Below are 26055 nucleotides of genomic sequence, written 5' to 3' on the forward strand. Positions count from 1 at the left end.
CATTTTAGTGGTATGACTCTAAGTCACTTGCATGCTTTTATGCTTTAGTTTCCTTATCAATAGAATGGGAATAATAATATACCTATTTCATAACATTGTTAAGGGGATTAAGTAGGTTAAAAGATGTAAGCTGTGAAGAATCATGACAGGTGCTCAATAAATGTGAAGAATTACTAACAATATCCATGAAACACTTACAGAAACTGATCATATGCTGATCACACTGGGAAACCTCAAAAGAAGACATTTTTATAGGTCACCTTGATCATAATTTCATGAAATTAGAAAAAGTGACCAAAAAAGTCTTTGCCTACGTAGAAATTAAGTGTACTTGTAGCTTTGGGATCAAGAAGTAATCAAGAGGCAAATTATAAAATGTCTAGAAAATGATGAATATACTTCCTACCATTATTATTTTTTTTGTTTTTTTAATTTATTTTTTTTTAAAGATGACCAGTAAGGGGATCTTAACCCTTGGCTTGGTGTTGTCAGCACCACTCTCACCCAGTGAGCTAACTGGCCTTCGTATATGGGATCCGAACCCATGGCCTTGGTGTTATAAGCACCGCACTCTCCCGAGTGAGCCACGGGCCAGCCCCTTACCATTATTTTTGAGACACAGTGAAAGCTACATCAAGAGTAAAATGTCTTAATTATTAAAGAAGAAAGATGAAATACAAGAGAACTTATTACTCACCTTGAGAAATTAGAACAACCACAAAATAACAAGACTATAAAAGGGAATTATTTTTCAAAGCTGAAATTAATTACCACTCAGAAAAGGGACAAATGAATCTAAAAGCTGGTTCCTTTGAACAACTAATAAAATAAACTCTGAAACCGTAATGAAGGAAAGAAAAGGTAGAAGCAAACATATGTGATCAGGAATGAGAAAATTAAAAAACTTTAAAGAATCTTAGATGCAAATAACTATATAGTTTAAAAAACAAAATCTGAAAGAAATTATTTTCAGAAAATATCAATTACCAAGATTGGACAGAAAAAATGTGGGACATTTGACACAGTAGCAGGCATTAGTGAAATTGGCTGGCCCATTCCCCATCCACAATTTCTTCCTTCCTTACCTGCCTCTATTGTAGAATCATAAAAAACAAGTTGATTTCCCAAGTTTTCTTGTGGCAAGGGGTGGCCATGTGACATTTTTGGCCAATGAGATATAAATGGAAGTGTTAGTGTTACTTTTTGCATTTTCTTCTACTTGCCTAGAACACAGTTAAGAGCCCTGGAGCTGCAGCAGCAATCTTGCACCAAGAGAAAAACAGGCATGAGATAAAAGCCATTGTACTAAGAAACTTAGAGTTGGTGCTATTGTTGAGCAACTGCATCACCCTACACTGCTTTTGTGTGGAGGAAAGAAAAAAACAATATATTTAAAGCCACTGATAGTTGGGTGATCTACCACTGAAAAAAGACTTAAAGAATATAAAATGGTGCAGCTGCTCTGGAAAATAGTATGGTGGTTCCTCAAAAATAGAATGATCCAGCAATTCTACTTTGGGGTGTCTACCCAAAAGAATTGGAAGCAGGGTCTCAGGGATATTTGTACACCCATGTTCATAGCAGCATTATTTCACAATAGCTAAAAGGTAGGAGCAAGCCAAGTGTCCATCACTGGATGAATGGATAAAAATGTGGTATGTACATGTGAGTACAGTGGGCTGGGGGAATGGAGAATGAGTAGTTTAGTGGACTTAGAGTTTCAGTTTTACAAAATGAAGATTTCTGGAGATTACTGCATGACATTCAATATTTAAACACTAAACTGTACACTTAAAAATGGTAAAGATAGTAAATTTTATGTGTATTTTACCACAAATTTTTTTTTAAAAGACTGAGTTTATAGCTGGCTGAGGTCTATGTGATATAATTCTAATTTTATGTAAACCATTCTAACCCATGAAAAATATGGAAACTTCCCAGTTCATTTTACAAAGATAGTATAACTTTAATATTAAATATAAAGATAGAACAAAAAACAAAACTAACGACTGACTTCCCTTATGAATATAAAGGCATAGTTTATATTTTTGCATTTAAAAAGGGAAAAAATATTCTGCTCCCAATAGGAATAAATGTAAATGTGAAGGCACAGTAACTCCATAAATATAAGCAATTATCATGAGTCAATTAAGAAAAATAAAAAGACAAAAGAAGAGAAATAGAAGGGCCGGCCTGTGGCTCACTCGGTAGAGTGCGGTGCTGATAACACCAAGGCTACGGGTTCGGATCCTATATAGGGATGGCTGGTTCGCTCACTGGCTGAGCGTGGTGCTGACAACACTAAGCCAAGGGTTAAGATCCCCTTACTGGTCATCTTTAAAAAAAAAAAAAGAGAGAGAAATAGAGAGTAGAATAGTGGTTACCAAAGGGAGGGGGCAGGGGACTGGGGAAAGGTTGGTAGACAGGTACAAAGTTACAGTTAGATAGGAAGAATAAGTTCTGGTGCCTTAGGGTGGCAATAGGTAATAATGTTGTGTAGTATATCTCAAGATAGCCAGAAAAGAGGATCTTGAATGTTATAACCACAAAGAAATAATAAACGTTTAGGTGGTAGATATGCTAACTATTCTGATTAGGTCATTGTACAATATATGCATGTATTGAAACAACAAACTATCCCATAAACATGTACAATGAAAAAAATTTTTTTAATTTAAAAAGAAAACTATATCTTATTGAAAGACATAAAACAACTGAAAGACATGCTGTATTCATAGGTTAGAAGACCTTCGATATATAATTTGAATGCAATTTTAATTAAAAATAGTACCAAGGATTTTTTAATTGATAAAATGATCTTCAGTTCTTACATATGAATTTTCTTGAGACTAGTAAAAAAATGTATATAATAAAAGAGAGTGAGGTAGGACTTCCCCTGCCAGCACACAGAATACTCTGAGAAACGATTTTAATCTAGTTGACGTAGTATTGGCATAGAGAGCGCCGAATCCTAACCACTAGACCACCAGGGAACTTTAGTATTGGCATAGAAGTGGACAGATTAGTAAAACTAGGAATTCCAGAAATAGAGCCCAGTATATCTGACAGTTTTGTATGTAACAGACATGACATTTCAGTTCAGAGGTAAAAGGATAGATTATTTAATGTTATTGGCACATCTAGAGAAAGTAATTTTGTGCCCCATATTATGACACATATAAATTCTAGATGGATTAAAAAATGAATGTAAAATAATTTTTATTTTTATTTTTAAAAAGATGACTGGTAAGGGGATCTGAACCCGCGGCCTTGGTGTTATCAGCACCACACTCTCCCGAGTGAGCCACGGGCTGGCCCCTAGAAGTTTTGAATTTTAATGCGATCAAATTGTACAATTTGCCTGATTTTAAAATGTACACAAGTTTTAGGGCCACTCGGGAGAGTGCGGTGCTGATAACACCAAGGCCGCGGGTTCGGATCCTATATAGGGATGGCCGGTTAGCTCACTTGGGAGAGCGTGGTGCTGACAACACCAAGCCAAGGGCTAAGATTTCTTTACAGGTCATCTTAAAAAAAAACAACAAAAAACTTTTGACCCATGAATTTCACCCAGGGAATTTATTGCATGGAAATAAAAACACCAGACCTTGAGGGTATACATACAGGTATGTTGTAGTATTGTTTCTGGTGGCAAAAACCTGGAAACAAAGTAAATGCCCATTAGTAAGAGAGTAATTGAATAATTTTGGTACAGTCACACTCTGGAAGAATATGCAGCCATTGGAAGAATGAATTTAGAGCTTTATCAGCTGACTTTTGTGAGTAATTGAGTGAGAAAAGCAAAATGCAGAATAGCACTATCCGTATGATTCCAAATTTGCAAAACAAGCCTGAAAAACCAACATATATAGGTGAATATATATACACATTGTGTACTTGTATGTCATAAGGACTTGGAGTAAAAATAGAGAACATATATGAGGGAGTTAATTTGTTTTAGTAATAAGGTGAGTGAAGGGAGAAGGGAATAGGGGAGTCAGGTAAAAAGACAAGGATGCCTGGAAAGTGAGGCAGTGAGTCACGCGATCCTGCCGATGCCGTTTCTCTGTGTTGAGGGCAACACGTCCACTCCCCGTTCTTCATCTTTCATACTTAGTCCTTTCCTGTTGGAAAGTATATTAGTTTTTCGAAAAGTTCGTATGGCATCTTGGTTACTCCAGATGGCTAATGTACTTAAATACCAGGTCTCTTATCAGAAGGAGGGAGTTGTATGTAAAAAATCAGTGAATTACTACTTTGAAAAGTGAAAGTGCTTTTCTACTGTAAAATGTTCTTATATTTGTCTTCTTAGGATTTAATGAAGACACTCCGCAAGGAAACAGATTTGAAACAAATACAGTCTCTCATACAAGGAACTCAAACACGACTCAAATATTCACAGCGTGAACTAGAGATGATTAAAAAGAAGCACCTTGCTGCCTTTTACCAGGTACTACAGACTTATGCAAAATTTGATGGAAATTAGAACTAGAGCAGAGTTTCAGGAATTATATAGATAGCATCATGTATTTAGATTCTTTACCTTATAATTGAGGTAATATTATAGTCCTTTAATTATCTTTATGGTACTTAATCTTGTTATCCAACTGTACTTGAATTCATCTTAACTCATGGATTCCTCTTTTATTCTAAGAGACAGCTATCATGTTTTTGGCTTTACTGTATAAAACTAAAATGGCCACGTTAAAAAATGTTTTCTCTTTTGTTATTAGGAACAATCTCAGCTACAAAGTGATCTACTAAATATTGAGTCTCAGTGTTCTATGCTGAGCGAAGGAATCAAAGAACGACAACAAAGAATTAAAGAATTTCAAGAAAAGATTGATAAGGTCATAAATATTATATTTATTACTGAAAGGCATATAGAATATAGTTCTAGACCAGATACCAGATTTAGGACTTCTTGAATATGTGCTAAAGCAAAGGATGATAGTTAACAATGCCCTATCAGAAACAACACGTAAGCTAAGTTTTATTGCTTTGCCAAATTAGTTTCCTTGGATCTTTTGAGAACCACTATTGCCCATCTCAAGAGACAGTGACCAGTGCACACTCCCTTCTATCCAACCTCTCCTTGCCCATTGTAAAAATTAGTCTCTTCCTTTATCCCACTGTCCTTGACACCAGGGGTAGAGAACTGACATTTACGTTAACTTTTAAGGTTCCTCATTTACTCAACAGTTATTTTTTTCTAACACCTGTTAAATGCCAGGCATGGTGCTTGGCTCTCGGGGCAAGAAAGATTTGGTTATCTAGCCTCTGCTTATAAAGTGTCAGGAAATTTCTAATTTAACTTATTCCACTGTTGGGTATCTCTGATCCTCCAAGAGTTATTTGTCACATCATCACTCTGTAACTTCCTTCCATTGCTTTTAGTTCTGCTTTTTATCCCATGATTTGAAACCAGACTCAAGTAGCTCATTAATTATCTCTTTTCCAGGTTAAATATCCCTAATTTCTTTTATCATTTCACATTACCATGGATTTAAGGCCAGTTTTGGTAATCATCCTCTGGATACTCTGTTGTTTGCCAATGCCCAGAACAGAGCATGTCAAAATATTTTCTGATCAGTACAGAGTATTATGCATATAACGCTGTGCATATAACTTTCCATGATTTGGATTATCTACTTGTGCTAATTGGATCAATCTACTGCATCAATCTTATCACATTTATATTTAATGTACATTCAACTAAAATCTAAAAGTTTTTAACGTCCTTCTGTTAAGACAGGTCTCTCTCATCCTACAATTATACTTACATGCAGGGCTTTAAAAATATTTGATTTAAATTTTATTTTGTTGGATTTAGCTCATTTAATTTTTCCAAATCTATTTTTTTTTTCTTCCCCAAAAAGATAACCGGTAATGGGATCTTATCCCTTGACTTGGTGTTGTCAGCACCACGCTCTCCCAGATGAGCCAACCGGCCATCCCTATATGGGATCTGAACCCATGGCCTTGGTGTCATCAGCACCACACTCTCCCGAGTGAGCCACGGGCTGGCCCATTCCAAATCTTTGGTTCTTAAATCTATGCTCTATTCCTCTTGTTTTTATACTGTCTAAGATGCTATAGTATTACTCATACGAAAGAATGTTTTCTCTGTTTACATAGAATGTTATATTTTGGTATGACTAAAGTAAATGACTAAATCTTTCCAATTTTATATTAAACACTTCATAAAGCCAAAACACTTAATAAGGCCAATTGCAAGCTTTCTTTATTGTTTTTCTGAATAAGAAATTTGAAAATAGATGGACATAGTTTGCGGAGTTAAAGGAAGAGAAAGCACTGACTCCTCAGACTACAGTAATGTTTGGTAGAATTAGTTTTTGACCTAATCCACAAAAATATAAGAGGGAAAAATTTATATTTAAGCATTTGTCTGTATGTTTCCTAAAATTAATTATTTAACCTGTTTTAAAATAATTTAAAAGGTAGAAGATGATATTTTTCAACACTTCTGTGAAGAAATTGGTGTGGAAAATATTCGTGAATTTGAGAACAAACATGTTAAACGGCAACAAGAAATTGATCAAAAAAGGTATTTTTATTAAGATGTTGGTAAGCCACTTACATGCATGTAAAAATAATAACTATTATTTCAAAATTTACAGGAATTATGCGTGAGGTAGTTTTTATTTTAGTTCCTCCAGAAATAGCTAGTAAAAATTCATATTATACAGAGATCTAATTCTTTCATTCCATAATTTTTAAAAGAAAGCACAGATATACAAAATCAGAGAATGGGGGCATAATTACACATGTACTGGTTATTAAAAGAATAATGTAACACTAATTTGCTTTGTTGTCTGTAAATATCCGTACATGCAGATAAAATTGATAGTTTTCAATAATGTATTACCAGAAGTTACCCAAAACAAGATAGAAAAATCTAAGGATGCCAGTTACCATAGGAAAATAAAGTAAAAATGCTTCCTTCCCACCCCATCCCCACATGGACCAAGCACATATGGTTTCACAGATGAATCATCCCAGCAAAATTTAAAGGCACGGGTAACTTCAGTGTTTAATGTTTAAACAAATGTTTCAATGTGTAGAAGAGGAAGAAATGCATTTTTTCTGAAATAAACATAATTGATGCCAAAATTCAAAAAGGTACACATAAACATCTGCCAGGCACCCTTCTAGGCACTGAGGATTAAATTTTCAATTTAAAACTGTTTGTTAGTAGTATATTGAAGTAAAATTGGTTTTTGTTATTTGAATTTGTATCCTGAAATATTGCTAAATTTATTTATTATTTCTGGTAGCTCTTTTGTAGATCCTCAGGATAGATAGATAATTATATTGTCAGTGAAAAAAAAGTTTTATTTCTGCCTTTCCAGTTAGTATATCTTTTATTTCTTTTTCTTGCCTAATTGTACTTGCTAGGACTCTAGTACAATGTTGAATAAAAGTGGTGTGAACAGACATCCTGCCTCATTCCCAGTCTTAGCGGAAAAGCATTCAGTCTTTCCTGATTAGGTATATGAAGTTCAGAATGCCCTTTATCAGATTAAGGAAGCTATCTTCCATTCTTACTTTATAGACATTTTTTATCATAAATGAGTGAATTTTGTCAAATACTTTTTCTGGTATCTATTGAGATGATTGTATGGTTAGGTTGGGTTTTTTTTCGTTTATTAATAGTAAATACATATAATAGTACATTATATTGATTGATTTTGGAATATTAATCCACTTTCCATACTTGGGGTGAACCAAATTGGTCATGATCTTTTTCATATGTTTTTTGGGTTTGACTTGTTCAAATTTCGTTACGGATTTTTACGTCTATGCTTATGAGTGCACTGATCTGTAGTTTTCTTGTAATGTCTTTGTCATGTTTTGGTATCATTGTAATGCCAGACCCATAAAATGAGCTGGGAATTGTTCTCTCCTCTTCTTTTTTCTGGAGGAGTTTGTATAGAATTAGTATTGTTTCTTCCCTAAGTGTTTGGTAAAATTTGCCAGTGAGGCAACCAAAGCCATTCACCTTTTTTGTGGGAAGGCCTGTGGTTTGGTTTGCTTTTTACAGTTTTTAATTTTACTAGCATTTCCAATTTATGTCAAATGACATACTGTTTTTCATTTATAACAATAAATGTTTTCTTTTAAAACTAAATATTCCATTAATAATAATAAATGAAAATCTCCTGTTAAAAATAAGATTTCTTGAATTTTAAAAGTGAATGATTTAAAGAAATAAACAATATAGTACAGGCAATACCAGAAAGCTTTTTAATTACTAATTTTCAGTTTCCTTAATAAGACATAGTACAGTTCTAGTTTTTTTTTTCCATTGGTGAGCTTTGCTAGTTTGTGTTTTTCAAGGAATTTGTGCATTTTATGAGTTGTCAAATTTATTAATGAAGTTATTCACAATATTTTCTAACCTTTTTAAAGTCTTCAAGGTCTATACTGATGTGCTTTCATTTCTGATATTGGTGATTTGTCCTCTCTTCCTAATATCTAGCTAGAAGTGTATCAGTTTTATTGATCCTTTATAAGAACAGGTTGTGGTCTTATTGATTTCTCTATGTTTGTCTGTTTCTATGTTATTGATTTCTGCTGTTGAATGTTTCCTTCCTTCTATTTATTTTGTTTTAATTTACTCCTTTTCTGGCTTTTTAAGATGAAAGTTTACATTATGTATTTTAGATTTCTCTTCTAATATAAGCATTTCAAGCTATGTATTTCCCTGTAAATACTGCTTAGGCCGTATCTCACAAATTTTGGTATGTTGTATTTTTATTTTCATTCTGTTCAAAATACTAATATCCCTGTGATTTTTTTTTCCGTGACTCTGGGTGATTATTGTCTTTTTTATCTGTAATAGTTTATGGTTATGAATTAAAATTCATTTCACTTTCAGAGATACATATGAAAATATTTACAGATTTGAAATTACATGAGGCCTGGTGGGAAGGGGCAGTGAGTGTAGTTAAAGATGAAACAAGATTGACCAAGAATTGATAATTATTAAAGTTGAGTGAGAGCTACAAGGGGGTTCATTACAGTATTCCTCCCAGTTTTGTATTGTTTTGAAAATTCCATATGAAAAAGTTAAAAAATCAATGTACTCTGCTTACTACTTACAATGCTTGACTTTATCATACTAGATTAGAATTTGAAAAACAAAAAACTCGGCTTAATATTCAGCTGGAATATAGTCGCAATCAGCTTAAGGAGAAACTGCAAAAGACCAACAAATTAAAAGAAACTATCCAGAAAGGTAGAGAAGACATTGATAACCTAAAGAAGGTAATAATGGGGGGCTGAAGTGCCTCTCTATTGAAATTATAACATCCTTCCTTGAATAAACATGTTGAGCTCCTGAAGTGTCCTAATAGTGATAGAAGGAGTGGGGGGCAGATTTGAGAAATCCTTAAAATCAGCAGAGCTTCATGAATTATTGGATATTGAAGTGGGAGGGAGGGCAAAGGGGATGCTACCAATGACTGCTAAGTTCTAACCTGGATGATTGGTGATGGTAGGATCAGGTTAAGGAGAGAAAATTCTGGACCCTTGGAGCTTGAATTGCCTTTGTAACATCCAGATGGCAATTTCCAGCAGGTAGTTAAAGAGTATGTACATAAGGGGAGAAGTCTAGGCTGGAAATACAGATTTGGAAGTTGCTGGTTATGAGAGTAAATTGAAACCATATGAGAATGGTTGAGAATCCCAGGCAGGAGGTAGGTAGTGAAGAGCAGTGGGACAACGATGGGATTCTGGAAGGTGACCAGTTAGGTTATGAGGAGAGTCAGAAGAGGTGTTATCATAGAAGCCCCAGAGTTTCAGGAGGGAGGATGTGATGAAGACTGTCAAAAAGGCACAGTCAGGAAAATCTGTTTAATTTCGTATTAGAGGTCATAGTAGCAAGACCACTTTCACTGGACAATGGGAACAGAAGTCAAATGGCAGTGAGCTGAGGAATGAATCCAAATGAAGGATGAAGGCAGGTAGTGATTACCAGGTTCCAAAAGCATAGAATGGGAGTGTGTCACAATCTATGATAGAGGTTCGAGCAGCACACAGAATAAAGAGACTTATCATGGAACGAATGGTTTGGTTTTATTAGTAATAAGGTAATTTATTGACCTTATTCACATAAAAGATGGTAAATCTACAATGCAAATCCTCTCCATTCAGACTGAAGAAAACTGTCTGCAAATCGTGGATGAACTCACGGCAAAGCGGCAGCAACTTAAAGACATACTGGTCACTCAGAATTCCAACACTGACAAAGTTCAAACTCAACTTGAAGAGGAACGGAAGAAGTTTTTGGCTGTTGATAGGTAATTAAGAATTCATCAATTGCAAAGACCTAACCAGAGTTCTAAACATGTATACCATCAATTTGAAATTTCAAATATTGTGAGTTTTTTTTCGTTGTTTGCATCTGGCTGGAATGGATCCAAGGCCTTTGGTGTTATAACACCATGCTCTAACTAACTGAGCTGACCAGCCAGCCCAAACATTCTAATTTGGGGGAAAACCAAGAGAGGTAGTTAGTTGTTTAGAGTAAATAATTCTTTTTGGTGGATGAAAACATGAACCTGTATAGAGTCCCTTACCTTAAATCCTTCTTGATACTGGTATCTTCTTGTGGTACAGAGATTCCCTGTAGTCTGTGCAAAATAGCATACAGCGTCAGAGAGTAGAATGTAGAGCCACACTGCCTGGTGTCATGTCCCAGCTTTGCTACTTACATACTATGCCTTACTTTCCTCATCAGTAAAATGGGATAATAATAGTGCCTACCTTATAGAATGCTGTGAGGATTAAATGAGTTAATATTCATATAGCACTTAGAATAGTACCTGGAACACGATGAACATACATTAGCCATGATTGTGACAATGCTTTGAATTGGCTGGCATGTCATACCAGAATGACATCTGCTTTCCTGTAGGATGGACACAACGATAAGTGATCAGATGAAATGAACTCTCTGTTTTTGCTCAGCTTCTTGGCATTTTACAATTTTCCTCACTGTCCAAAGATCTTCAGTGTTTCAGAAAGTTCTTTGTCTAAGATTCTTGAGTAGAATTAAAGTCTGTTTACTCTTGATTTTTTTACTCTTGTATTTAGTTTAAAGAAACTCATTTGTTCGTTTTCCTATTCTTGAAAACCATAGTCCTTCCTTCCTTCTTCCTCCCTCCCTCCCTCGCTCTCCTCCACCCTGTCCTCTTTCTAGGTCCCTTTAAAATCCCACATTGTTTCAGCTGGTAAAACCGAAGCCCTTACTTTCAGATAGAAGGCCTTACATTAGTGGTGGTGGTGGTAAAGAAACTTCAGATTAGTAGGTGTGTAATAACTAACTTGGTAAGACATTTTTCTTGCTAAGAGACGTTTTGTCTTGGTTTGAGATTCTAAAATGTAGAGCTTATATTTAAGGGAAAAATGCAGCTTGAAAAATTATACAGATTTAAAAATAAAGTAACTAGGAAAGCACTGTATATTTGTTAACCCTGATTAAAGCAGTAATGTTTATTATTGAAAAATGTTCCCTTGGATTAACTAATTACATTTATGGCCTTTTGCAGGAATGTTAATTTGTAAATTAGTAGCATCAATGAGAGAACTCTAGAGCTTATAGCACTAATAGGAAAAAACATTTCATCATGGAAGTTTATAACATACATTTTTCTTCCTTGGTGCTACTTTACACAATGAGTAAAATCACTTTCATATCTGTATTTATAGGGAAGTGGGAAAGTTGCAAAAAGAAGTTGTAACCATTCAGACTTCTCTGGAAAAGAAACGATTAGAGAAACATAACATGCTGCTTGATTGCAGAGTTCAAGACATTGAAATAATTCTTTTGATGGGGTCGTTGGATGACATCATTGAAGTGGAGGTATTCTATCAAATGATTTTAAAATATGTGCATTTCTATGGAAATTAATGCAATGCCCTTTGACTGCTTATTCCTTCTTTTGTTCTATAACTCCTTTAGGGATGGGGAAGACATCTTCTTCCAGTAAGGAAAATGGGCAAAATGGTTGTCACTCTAGAGGATTAGGAATTTTGTGCATTTCTCTTTTCTCTTTTGTTAATCATGTCTCCTTAGCTCTACAGGATGGATCTGTGTTTCTTACCTACATACTATATACACAAAAGAAAACAGAATTAAAGCTATTGGAGTTAAGAACATTTTTGCACAATGAACCGCAGGCTATATGCAAGTCACCTGCCAGCAGGAGCAGTTCCCTGCACTCTCGTAACATTGTAGGTAATGTGTGGAGGGATCTTGCTCTGCACCTTCACCAACAACTGTATCAAGGTGGTTCTTGGAAGAAACAGGTCTCACTGAGTTTATAGAGGTGGTGAGAGTGCAGGGAGAGGCAAGAATGGACAGCCAAGAAATCACAAGATAAAACCCAGGCCCACTAATGGTCAACATTTCCCTGTTGGCCTTTTTTCTTTCTTTTTCACCACATTTCTGTTATACAGCATACTTTAGGATGATTGGAAGTATATGCCCTTTCTTCTGTCCCTCATGTTAGGGAAAGATGACTGTTCAGTTCAGAAAGAATGTCTTACTATTAGCTAATCCCGAGTATAGTGAAAGTAGTTATTTATTTTGCCTCTCAGTTCATTTGTGAGTTCTTACTGAGTGTGTTAGTCAATCTCTTCTCTCTGGTCTCCCTTCCATGTCCTCCTCTCCTTTCTACTGTGCCTCCAGACACTCAGAAATTCACTCAGTTCCATTCAGTTTTCAGCTCCATAAAAGGCCTTGGGTCCTTTGGGTTATTCAGAATGAAACATCTATAAAAGAAGCTTTTCTCTTGCTAATATTGACCACTTCTCATAGCATAATTCTGGTGTGATACTATACTGAAAAGTCTTTGTCTTTTTTCTCTGTTTTAACAGATATCACATTCTAGACAGGAGATAAGGAAAGGAGAAGACCCTTTCCTGGCCACAAATGACATAAACCCAACTCAAATAGCTTTAAGATTAAAAAACAAAAAAAGAAAGAAAGTAGGAGTAAGGGGATGGGGTGGAGTGGAGGAGGTCTCGCGCATGGCTGAATCTGGGAACTTGAATGCTGCTCTTTCTTGCTCAGTATGCGTTGGCTTTGTTTTCCCAGATCGACTCTCCTCACAGAGCTGGAGGTGTAAACCGCTGGCTTTGACTAGAGGGGACAAAAAACTTTCTCCTGCCCTCTCTCAAAAAAATCTTGTCAGAGAATTTGGATTGGCTTATTCTGGGTCTTGTACTCATTCTTGTGGGTGTGAAAAGAGGGGGGGTGCCTGTTACCAGCAGAAGTAGGTGGGAACAGAAAAACAGTACTCATTGTACTACAGAAAGAAAAAGTCTGTTTAAAAGGCAAGGTAAATTTGAAAGAGGCTTGTTATAGAATGGAATAGAGGAGGAAGCAGTTTTAATGACTGACTTCTCCATAAATGTTGGTCAGTAACAGTGTTGCTGTTCTGGTCCCATTGTTATTTCAATTACTGAACCTTCAGAATTATTCTCCAGCATGCCCACCATCAATGTAAAATTACTTATATCTTTATTAGCATGAAAGCCTTCCATATTTATGGAAAGGTATTTCAAAGCAGGTATAGTATTAAAACTTTAAGGTGAATTCATAATGAATTATTATCTAAAAAGAAAAGTGAGACTTCCAGTTTTCAGTTCAGCATGTAGAGGCTTGGAAGTGGCCACTCTGTCTTAACAACAAGTAGAAAGTTGAACAACATGAAAAATCAATAATTTATTAGATTCATGAGGAATAAGGTCACAGGTCAAATTGCTGCCCCAAAATTGGAGAGACAGACAGTTGAATACACGGCATCACATTTTACCAGAGGAGAAACCCATGAGCAGAAACCTCCATGGGGAACACCAGTGCTACTGGGGTAGGAAAACCTAAACTGTAGTTTCTGAATTGCTGGAGGTTCAGTGTGGACAAATCTAAGAGATAAAAAGAGAAAAAAGTCTGGTTTCAGGGGATCCAGGCACTGTGAATATCAGAGAAAAATCCCCTTATGCTTAAGGCAGGGGGAGGAGAAGAGGAACCATTCTGAGAGCCAGAGAATTCCATTATTCTTAAGGTCTGCCCTCAGGTGAAACTACTTAACCAGAGCCTAACCTTCTGGGGTTTTATATTAGTGCCTGATTCCTCTGGGGGAAGGGAAATACCCAACTCCAGTCAACTCTAGCCACCCTGTTCCACCTAAGGGGAAAAAAATAACTGAGAAACACTTGTGAAGTTCACAGAACATGGACACAAGCTTGTAAAGACTGAGACCTAATCGTAGGAGTGTAGAATGCTTCTCCCCACAAACCTCACCACCACATTGCTAAAGGCCTGTTTATAGCAATTCCTTTTACCCAGTACATCATGTTTGACTATCAAGAACAAAAGTACAAAACATACTAAAAGGCAAAATATACAGTTTGAATAAACAGAACTGTCATCAAAACCAGACTCAAATATGGCAGGGGTCTTGGAATTACCAGACCAGGAATGTAAAATGACTGTGATTAATAAGCTAAGGACTCTAATGGAAAAGGTAGAAAACCAGAAAGATCAGGTGGGCAGTGTAAGCAGAGAGATGGTATGTTAGTCTCTTTCTGTTGCTTTTAACAAAATACCTGGAACTGGATGATTTATAAGAAAACAAAATTTATTGTTTACAGTTCCAGCTGGGAAGTCCAAAGTCCAAGGAACACATCTGGTGAGGGTCTTCAGTGGTGGCTTTACAGCAATTCAGAGGTCTCACATGGTAGAAAATGGCTGAGAGAGAGAGAACTTCTTATATGCTCTTCTGTTAAAGCTCTCAGAACCATGCCTATAATCACATTTATTAGTCCATCCTCTAGACGTGGTCCTCAGAATCTAATCACCTCTTCAAGGCCCCACCTCTCAACTACCATAATAGGATTTTCCACCCTCTTAACACTTTCACAGTGGAGACTAAGCCTCCAATACATTAAATTTTGGGAGGACACAGTTCAATCCATAATAGATGGAAGTTCTAAGAGAACAATAAAGAAATGCTACAGATCAAAAACACATGAAGAACTTTTTTGGTGGGCTTATTAATAGGTTGGACAGGACTGAGAAAAGGATATCTCTGAGCTTGAAGATATCTCCATAGAAACCTCCAAAACTAAAAAGTGAAGAGAAAAAAGACAAAAAAAAAAAAAAGAAGAACAGAACTGGGACCCTCCACCCACAACCAGGCACACTGCCAGTGCCATGGGCCCTGCTCGGGATCCTGAGGTGTGGATCTGGGAACCAGACCCTCCTCCCACAACCAGGCACACCACCATCGCCACCACCAACTAGGTAAGCATGCTAAAAACATCACCTCCATGTGGGTGGCCCACTACAGCCACCACAATAACCATGGCTGCCATGAAAGCAGCTAGATGCCACAACCACAATGCAGATGGTCTGCCAGCCTTTGGAGTGCATTGACACAAGGAGAGTCACCAGTAGAGACTAAAGAAAAGAAGAGGCTGCCTCTGTCCACAAAGCTTATCCCATAGTGACAGAAGAAGCATCTGCTCTACAGTAATATTGGGGGACCAGAACACACCTCTCAGCATTGGACAGATCATCTAGGTAACAAATCAACAGAGTAACCATTACTCTTTCAGAAAGAGAGAAGAAATCTAGGATAATTAGAGGGGGAAGGGGGGAGGGAGAGGGGAAAGGGGAGAGATTGAACAAGAGGTATAAAGAATAAGTATGATTTGTAACAATATATATGCTAGTAATATTGATTTGATCAACATATGTCAATGTTGAACCCCCAAAATATGTATAATCAATTGATTCAATAAAAAGAAAAAAATAAAGAAAAAAAACAGAATAGAATATTCAGGAACTGTGGAAGAGCTACAAAAGGTGTAACATATCTATAATGGGAATACCAGAAAGAGAAGAAAGAAAGTAACAGAAGACATATTGGGAACAAGGACTGAGAATTTCCTGAATTTAATGTCAGACATCAAACCACAGATCCAGAAAGCTCAGAGAACACCAAGCAGGTGTTTGGTGGTGTCTTTTTAGACAAGACCAAAGCTATGCCCCATGAAATAAATAAATGACAAGTTGGACGTTATTAAAATTAAAAATTTCTGCTGTGTAAGAAACTGTCAAAGGAATGAAAAGACAAACTACAGACTTGGAGAAAATATTTGCAAAACACATTTTTTTTTTTTTGCCTTTTTCGTGACCAGCACTCAGCCAGTGAGTGCACCGGCCATTCCTATATAGGATCTGAACCTGCGGCGGGAGCGCGCCGCACTCTCCTGATTGCGCCACGGGCTCGGCCCGCAAAAGACATATTTGATAAAAATCTGAAATATATAGACAGGCATTAAGCCCAGCTGAAGGAGCTGCTTGGAGTCTACACAGTTGTACTCCCCTAAAGGAGATGACACTGTACCCCACCCTCTGTGGCTCACAAGCCTTATTCACCTTCTTAGAACTGGAACTGCTGCAGGAGGGTGTCCAGGGTCAGGGGGAGGGTAGCTGTGCCCTCACCCTCAGGCTAGAACTAAAGCTGCAAAGCTGCATACTCCCTTTGGGGGAATCTTAAACTACCCCTCCCAGTCCACCTATAGAGACTGAGCTGAAGGGGTGCATTGCCCCTTGGGAATTGTTGTCTTAGTTGAGAAGCTGCTTGGCTGAGCTAAGCAGCTGTGTATTCCAGGGCTGAGCTGATGTAGTGCCTCACATCCCAGGGAAACAGAGCAGTGGCTGAGCTGAGACACCTTGTTCTAGGGGCCGGATAACTCTGGTACTCTTAATCCCTGGAGCTGGACTGTTACCTAGAGACTGAGCTGCTGAGAAACCCCTTCCCCCAGGGAGTGAAGTCAGCACTATGCTGCTCCCTTCCCCCCAAAGCCCAAAAAGCTGCACCCCTCCATTCTAGGTTCTTGCTGCCACTGCACCTGGCCTCAGAAGACTGAGATAGTGCTGAGTCCCTCCGTTTCAGGAGCTAGAGTCACCACTATAAGGTGCCTCATCCTCTGGGAACTGACTGACAACTGAGCCCCATTTGCTGTGGTTCCCAAATTGCAGCAGTATTCTGCTCCCCAGGTCCAAACTTCCAGAGTACCTTTTTTCCCCCAGAGTCGAGCTAGTGCTGTGCTGCTCAGCCTGCCAGGGTCAGAGTCACAGCTAACAGAGCCCAAGCTGTCAGGAGGGCCTCAGCCACAGATCCTGGTGTGGGCAGTCGATATCTAACCCTGCTACAGAGTGTGAACCTGTACCACAAGACCTAGGTACCCATAATAGGTTTGTGAGACCCTGAGCCCTTAAGAGCAGAAACTATGAAACTACAAGAAGAAAACATAAGAGAAAATGCTACACAAAATGGGAGTAAGCGGTGCTTTTTTGAACAAGACTACAAAGGCACAGGTAACTAAAGCAAAAATAGATAAATGGGACTACATCAAACTAAAAAGCTTCTGCACAACAAAGGACACTAAACAAAGTGAAGAGACAAGGTACAGAATGGGAGAAAGTGTTTGCAAACTACACATCAGACAAGGGACTAATATCCAAAGTATATAAGTAACTCAACAGCAAAACAACCAAATTAAAAAATGGTTATAGAACCTGAACAGACCTTTTTCAAAAGAAGACATACAAATGGCAAACAGGCACATGAAAAAATGCTCAACATCATTAATCATCAGAGAAATGCAAATTAAAATCACGAGATATCTTTCTTCAGTTAGAATAGTTCTTATCAAAAAGAGAAAAATAACAAATGCTGGTAAGGATGTGGGGGAAAAGGAACTACCTCATTGGTAGGAATGTGAATTAGTACAGCCATATTGGAAAACAGTATGGAGGTTCCTCAGAAAACTAAAAATTGAACTACCTTATGACCCAGCAATCTCACTACTGGGTAATATACCCAAAGGAAATAAAACCAATATATCAAAGAGACATGTGCACTCCCATGTTCATTGAAACACTATCAACAATAGCAAAGAGATGGAATCAACCTGAATGCCCATCAACAGATGAACGGATTAAGAAAACCCTATAGTATATGTGCGCAATGGAATACTATTCAGCTATGAAACAAAATGAAATCCTGTCATTTGCAGCAACATGGGTGGAACTGGAGACCGTCATTTTAAGTGAAGTAAGCCAGGCACAGAAAAACAAACACCACATGTATGGAAGCTAAAATGTGATTTTTATAGAAGTAGAGAGTAGAATAATGGTTTCCAGAGGCCCAGGAGGGAAGGGAGGGTGGTGGAGAGTGTGGTGGAGGGGACTGGTAGATTAGCAGGTACAAAGCTGTTGTTTTAGTCTGTTTTGTGTTGCTATAACAATACCTGAAACTGGGTAATTTATAAAGAAGAGAGGTTTATTAGGGTTACGATTCTGGGACAGCTGCATCTGGCATGGGCCTCAGACTGCTTCTACTCATGGCGGAAAGTGGCAGGGAGCCGGCGGGTACAAGTAGATCACATGGCGAGAGAGGAAGCAAGCGAGAGAGAGAGAGGGGAGGTGCCAGGGTCCTATAAACAACAAGCTCTGGCAGAAACTAATAGAGTGAGAACTCACTCATTACTCCCTCCTCCCCCAGGGAGAGCATTAATCCATTCATTCACCCGCCCCCATGACTCAATCAGTTTCCAACACTGCCACATTGGAGATCAGATTTCCACATGAGTTTTGGAGGGGACAGCACATACAAACTCCATCAGCTAAGCTACTTACCCTAAGTGAATTAATTTACAGTATGTGCCTGTATTAAAACACCACCTGTACTCCATAAATATGTAGAAATAAATGTTAAAATTAAAAAATAAAAATTTAAAAGAATAAAGTACTGATACATGCTACAGCGCGGATGAACCTTGAAGACCTTATGCTCAGTGAAATAAACCAGACTCAAAAAGACAAATATTGTATTGTTCCACTTATATGAAGTGCCTAGAATAGTCAACAAATTCATAGAGTCAGAAAGTAGAATAGTGGTAAACAGACTGAGGGGAAGAGGGTGTGGGAAGTTTTTAATGGATACAGAATTTCAGTTTGGATGATGGAAAAGTTCTGGAGATGGGCGGTGGTGATGGTTGCACAGCAGTGTGATTGTACATAACGCCACTGGACTGTACAGTTTAAAATGGCTAAAATGGTAATTTTATGTTTTGTATATTTTATCACAATAAAATTAAAAGTGAGTAAAATAAAATTAAAACTTTAAAAGGAAAGAAAAAATATAGAGAATTCTTAAAATCTAAAAATAGGAAACCAACCTGATTAAAAACCGGACCAAAGACCTAAACAGACACTTCACCAAAGAAGATATACAGATGGCTACACACCTACACCACTACACACCTATCAGAATGGCCAAAATCACCACGACACACCTATTAGGATGGCCAAAATCCAGAGCACTGACAAAACTAAATGTTGACGAGGATGTGGAGCAACAGGAATTGTCTTTCATTGCAGAAATCCCTAGAATGGTACAGCCACTTTGGAAGACATTTTGGTAGTTTCTTACAAAACTAAAAATACTCCTATTGGGCTGGCCCATGGCTCATTTGGGAGAGTGTGGTACTGATAACACCAAGGCCACGGGTTCAGATCCCTATATAGGGATGGCCGGTTAGCTCATGTGGGAGAGCGTGGTGCTGACAACACCAGGTCAAGGGTTAAGATCCCTGTACCGGTCATCTTAAAAAGAAATAAAATAAAAAACTCTTACAATATGTTCCAGCAGTTGCATTACATGGTATTTCTAAGATGCTGAAAACTTATGTCCATTCAAAAACTTGCACGTGGATGTTTATAGCAGCTTTATTTATAATTGCCAGAACTTTGAAACAACCAATATATTCTTTAGTAGGTGAATGAATAAACTGGGGTACATTCAGACAATGGAATACTATCTAGCACTAGAAAGAAATGAACTGTCAAGCCATAAAAAGACATGGAGGAAACTTAAATGCATATTTCTAAGTGAAAGAAGCCAATCTGAAAAGGCTACATACTGTATGATTCCAACCATATGACATTCCAGAAAAGGCAAAACTATGGAGACAGTAAAAAGATCAGTGGTCTCAGGAGTGAAGGATGAACAGATGGAATACAGATTTTTAGGGTAGTGAAACTACTCTGTCTGATACCTTTACCGTGGGTACATGTTGTTATGCATTTATATAAACCCATGGAAGTTACACTAACAGGAGCAAATGCTAATGAAAACTTTGGACTTCAGGTGATTATGATGTGTTGTTGTAGGTTCATCACTTGTAACAAATGGACCACTGTGGTGGGAGATGACAGTGGGGGAGGCCGTGCATGTGCGGTTCAGGGGGTATATGGGATATCCCTGTAACCTTCCTCTCAGCTTTGCTGTGAACCTAAAACTGCTCTGAAAAATAAAGTATTTTTTAAAAAAGATAATTCTCCTCTTTGTGCTAGTGAAGCTACACTGGAAGATTGCATTCACTCATGATGCTTTCAAAGTCCAGGATGGTGAAGAAAACCTAGACCAGGTCATGTTGGGAAGTGAAGGTTTGGGGAATACGCTGATTCTCTTCAAATAGGTGAAGGTCTCTCATGTGGACCACACTTGTTCTTTCTGGTCCTGAGGAGAATACTAGATTTGGAGAGCAGAGGCCACTTCCTAGTAGAAAGATAGAGGGAATCTACTGGTGAGTTCCCCAATTGGAATTTCGTAAGCGCATCTGGTGGTGGTGGTGTAATAGTGATGCGGTACGAGATATTCTACAAAGCCCCAAATAAAACAGCATTAGATATGAGTTGTCTCTCTCCTGATGGTTTAACAGTGATCACTGGTTAAAAATGATTGTCTTACAATTGCTGTAGGAGTATTGTCTTACAACACTTGTGAGCTAGAACCTGACATTCGCCTTCTGTTGGAGGTGTTCAGACAGAGAGTAAGTTACTTTGACCTGCCAGGGTTCTCACAGAAGATTCTTATATTGTGGGGGAGACTTTACTAGATGACTGGTTCCCAAATCGTAATGTGCTGGGGAAGCATCTGGGAATCTTGTTGCCCAAGAGTCTGCATTTCTTTCTTTTTTTTTTTTTTTTTTTTTTTTTTTTTTTTTTAAAAGATGACCGGTAAGGGGATCTTAACCCTTGACTTGGTGTTGTCAGCACCACACTCAGCCAGTGAGCGAACCGGCCATCCATATATAGGATCCGAACCCGGGGCCTTGGTGTTATCAGCACCGCACTCTCCCGAGTGAGCCACGGGCTGGCCCGAGAGTCTGCATTTCTAACAGCTGGCAGGTGAGGCCTGCTGTCGCTAGCCCACTGACCACACTTTGAGTAGCAAGGCACCAGATGACTTACATAAAGTTTTAATACAAGACGATGTCGAATCACATAAAAAATAATTGTAAGATTTAGGCTTCAACATTATATTTTGTATTCAAGTTCAACTTCTGTGTGAGCTGTTTTAACACATGTATTACATAAAATGTAGACTTAATTCCAAAAGTAGTTTCATTGAGTTTGTTTTAGCTGAGAATATCTACAAAAGAGAGAGTGACAGGTTTGGGTTTTTTTCCCCTCTTAATTTGTGGTTCTTGGTTTTGGCCTGAGGCCAGCCTACAGCTGAAGAAGTACTCGTTTGTTTCTTTGCTATTCCTTCCTTCGTTCAGAGAGTAATATATATGGAAATAGAAGTATATTTTGTCAGTCATTGCACTAGGCACTGAGAATACAGCAGTGAACACAATGGTCAAAAATCCTCTCTCATATTCTGGTGGGGGAGAGACATACAGACAAAATGACAAACAAGTAAAATATTTGTGTGTGAGGTGTTGATACATGCTAAAGAAAAATAAAGGAGGAAAGGGAATATAGGGTGTTGGTGGGGACGAATTTGCAGTTTTAGGTGGAGAGACCAGGGATGGCCTGAAGGCAGCCAGTGAGGAGAGGAGGTGAGATCCGAAGTGGTGCAGACATCTAGGGGAGGTTGTCCAGGCAGAGGGCAGTGTGCCAGCCCCGAGGTGGGCATGTGCCTGCTGTGCTCAAGAAGGCCAGTGTGGTTGGAGCAGAGTGAGCATGGGACACTGGTGCATGATGGAATTAGGTGACCAGGGCCCAGGTCATCGTGGCCTTAAAGGCCTCCATTGTTAGCTTTTAATCTGAATGAGTTGACAAGCAACTGGAGGGCTGGGGGCTGACAGATGAATAGAGATCACCATTTCAGAAAGCAGTTTCACATGTTTTTCAGTTGGGAACTGAAGCAGAAAGTACGCAGGCAACAGGTGATATCTATGAAAAAGAAGGAGCCATTGAAATAGACTACAGCTCTCTAAGTGAGGACTTGAAGGTAATTGAAAGATTTCAATTGTTTCTAACTTATAGTAATATTGAATGTAGTATTTAAATATCACAGGAAGACATTTAGATGATAGAGTTTTTCTTTTTAAAGTAGATTTCCCTAATGGTTTTTGAAGTATACAAAGGAAAAACAGTTTTTCTATACTCAACAACACTTCTGACACCAAATGTGTGGTTTTTTTCCATACCAAGCAATTCTCTGATTCTCTGAATACCAACTTGGCATTCTACGATTCAGCTGAATTCCAACACTATCTGCCTGGACTTAGTATCAGATCCCACAAGTTAAGGGCCAAGTCCCACAAGACTGCTCATACTTTAGACACCAGTTAGAAGTCCAGCCTCCCCTACTTCTGACCAACTGACTTCTGACCAATTGGGGGATCCCACCACCTCCTTAGGTTTGATAATTTGCTAGAATAATTCAGAGAACTCAGCGGAATATTTTATTTACATTTACTGGTTTATCACAAAGGAATAAAACTCAAGAACAGCCAAATAGAAGAGATGCATAGGACCAGGTATGGGAGTGGTATGCAGAGTTTCCATGTCCTCTCTCATACCCCCTCCAGGTTCACCACCTTCCCAGCATGTCCATGTGTTCACCAACCCAGAAGCTGTTCAAACCACATTATTTGGGGATTTTGTGGAAGCTTCACTATGTAGCCACGATTGAGTAAATCACTGGTCACTGGTGATTATATACTCAATCTCCAGCCTCTCTCCCCTCCCCAGAAAGGAGAAGCAGAGGTTGGTTCCTCTGGCAACCAGTCCAAGAGTCAGCTCATCAACATAAACTCTGGTTTGTTGGAAAGGGGCTTATTATGAATAACGAAAAATGCTCCTCTCACCTCTGTCACTCAGGAAATTCCAAGGGTTTTAGAAACTCTGTGCCAGGAATCAGGACAAAGACCAGAGATATATTTATTATATCACAGTATCACAAAATGGCAGTAAATAGGTTACTTTTCTAATGTTTGTATCATCATGTCTCTGTGTGTTCTGCAGAACATTAATACCGTGACATGTCTAGCCAAAGAAAAGTTTCTGTGGTCAGGTTGAGAAGTCCTGCATCAACAAAAGTAGCCAAATCCAGCATCCTGAACTTGCCCTATTAGTGTGCCAATGTAGTACCCTCAGTAGGTACAGGGGCTTCTCCAGAGTGCCGTAGGTGATAGTGTAGCCATTGCTCCACAGCTGCAGAGCAAAGACCTGCAATGCAGCTTCATAGTCCACTAAGCAGCTCTGGTTTGTTTCTCATGAGGTCAAAATACTGCAGCCAGTCTTGGCTTTCCAGCCACAGCCACAACCTTCAGAGGAGAGAGAGGTTGCCTTTTGTAGTGGTGCTGTTCCAAGACTGAAAAAATTCTTTCTACCAAGCCCCAGTAATTGTCTTCTCATCCCAGTGGCCTAAATGGAGTCACATGTTCATTCCTGAGCCAATCACTGTGAGGGAAGGGGCGGTAGTCTCTGCCTTAGACCAAGCAGGCCCACCCCTATCTACTACTTAGGATCTATGAGGCAGAGATGGGCCTACCTGGTCAAAAGCATGGGCTGTGATGGAAAGGAAGAAATGAGAGTGGATGCTGAGGAGCGATACCCACCACATCTTTTTTCTTTTTCTTTTTTTTTTTTTTTTAAAAGGACCGGTAAGGGGATCTTAACCTTTGACTTGATGTTCTCAGCACCACACTCACCCAGTGAGCAAACCGGCCATCCATATATGGGATCTGAACCCGTGGCCTTAGTGTTATCAGCACCACACTCTCCCAAGTGAGCCACCGGCCGGCCCCCACCACATCTTTTCACTTCATATGTTAATATATTTTATTAGATTTGCTGGACTCTTTGATTGTATTTGTGGCACTTTTTGGCAATCAGAAAGCAGCTTTTGTCTTCTCTGGAGTCTTCTGTTTAGTGCTTTCTCCTTTTGCTTTTTTTATTTAGAAAGTCCTTTCCCACCTCATTACTGAGTAAACGTTTTCTTCCCGTTTATGGTTTTCTTTTGTTTTCATTTACCTCCGTAATTCATCTGAAATTTTAGTTTATGGTATGAGTTAAGAATCTATTTTTTTTAAAGGGCCCAAGTTAACTAATTTACTCACCAGCATTTTTCAAATACTCTCTTCCCAGTGAATTAAAATGTCACCTTTACCATGTATTAATTAACCCTCCTTGGGAGGTGAAGAAACTTTTCCTGGAAGGGCATGCGACACACTTTCTCTTCCCTCCTCCCTTGAGTGTGTTCTATTCACCATTCAGGTTTCAGGCTGTCACCTGCTGTAGCTGGGCTGGATCTTTCTCTGCCCCATAGTACCTGTGCTTGCCGTTAGTGGTCTTTTCACCCTGTTGTAAATGCCAGTTTATATTTCTGACTACCCTGTGAGCCCTTTAAAGGCAAAGATGATAGTTTCCATCATTGAATCCTCAATGTCTAATACATAGTAGATGATCAATATTTTTAACAAGAGTAAATAAAGGTGATATATAAATTGGTGCTTTTTAGCCAGATTAACAAATAAGAAGATAAAGTGCATTCCAAGAGTAGTATATACAACACTAGAGCCATAAAAGAGCACAGCAGACTCAACACAGCCGACTCAGGAAGCTACAAACACTGTGGTGCGACTGCAGCTCCAGGCTCAGAGAGGGCTTTGGGGAGGGTGGTGCGCAGAGGGAGCTGGTAGGGCCAGATGGTGAAGGGCCCTGCATGTGTGCCTTACCTTAGCAATTTGGATGTAAAAGGCATGACCATCACTGTTGTTCTTTGCCAATAATAGGCTTTACAAACTGATAAAGAAGTCGAGGCCCACCTTAGATTCCTGCTGCAGCAAATAGCATCCCAGGAAGATGTTCTGTGCAAGACAGCAGCCCCAAACCTACGAGCCGAGGAGAACTTAAAGACTGCCAGAGACAAGTTGCAAGAATCCACAGATGGTGAAATTGCATTTAGCTATTAATAAGATCATATTCATGGGTGTTGTGATTTCTTTAACACTTGACAACAATCCCCCAGATTCTGCCTTTCTCTTTTTATATTATATATATTTATCTCTATTGTCTTAATGTGTGTGCTTTTAATACTGAATCACTAATTGCTTCCTTTTTGAAAAATTAATTTAAAACATGTTGGTTATTTTAGAACAGATTTTTTTAATGTCAGTAAAATTTATTAAATACTTGTTAGAATTTGTCAATATTAGTTAGAAATTATCCCTATTAGAAAAAGGGCTCATCAATTGTAAAAGCCATGCCTTAATTATAATTGAGGTATTTTGAAGGTAGATTTACGCGAGACAACCAAACTCGAAATCTAATTTTAAAAGTATTTTATGCTTTAAAGTTTAAATAAGAGAAGCCCCCTCAGTGGTTTCCAAAATAAAGAACATTGATTTTCTCCTAGCTTTTGAGGCCAGCAGAAAGGAAGCCAGACTGTGTAGGCAAGAGTTTGAACATGTGAAAAAAAGGAGATACGATCTTTTCAGCAAGTGTTTTGAGCACGTCTTAATCTCAATTGATCAAATCTACAAGAAGCTCTGCAGAAACGACAGTGCCCAAGTATGTATTTTTCACCCCAAAATACTAGTGGGAATTTTGTATTATTGACAGTGGTTTTTTTCTGGTGGGAAATAAACAAACACTGCCACATTATTTGAGTGACTTGCTTATAGGGCAAAGTCAATTCATGAAGA

General features: G+C 38.3%; 1 protein-coding gene across 2 annotated transcripts in view; it reads left to right on the forward strand.

The window, feature by feature from the left end:
- The window catches only part of SMC1B (structural maintenance of chromosomes 1B), a 77727-nt gene that overhangs the window by 42990 nt on the left and 8682 nt on the right, over positions 1-26055 (forward strand). For both annotated transcript variants that reach the window (XM_063075333.1, XM_063075334.1), the window contains exons 13-21: positions 4313-4450; positions 4734-4850; positions 6462-6568; positions 9150-9291; positions 10180-10325; positions 11737-11890; positions 22254-22352; positions 25144-25300; positions 25767-25921. In XM_063075333.1, the coding sequence (XP_062931403.1) occupies positions 4313-4450; positions 4734-4850; positions 6462-6568; positions 9150-9291; positions 10180-10325; positions 11737-11890; positions 22254-22352; positions 25144-25300; positions 25767-25921 (1215 nt within the window). The remainder of the gene's footprint in view (positions 1-4312; positions 4451-4733; positions 4851-6461; positions 6569-9149; positions 9292-10179; positions 10326-11736; positions 11891-22253; positions 22353-25143; positions 25301-25766; positions 25922-26055) is intronic.

Source organism: Cynocephalus volans, chromosome 12, assembly GCF_027409185.1.
Source record: "Cynocephalus volans isolate mCynVol1 chromosome 12, mCynVol1.pri, whole genome shotgun sequence".
Lineage (NCBI taxonomy): Eukaryota > Metazoa > Chordata > Mammalia > Dermoptera > Cynocephalidae > Cynocephalus > Cynocephalus volans.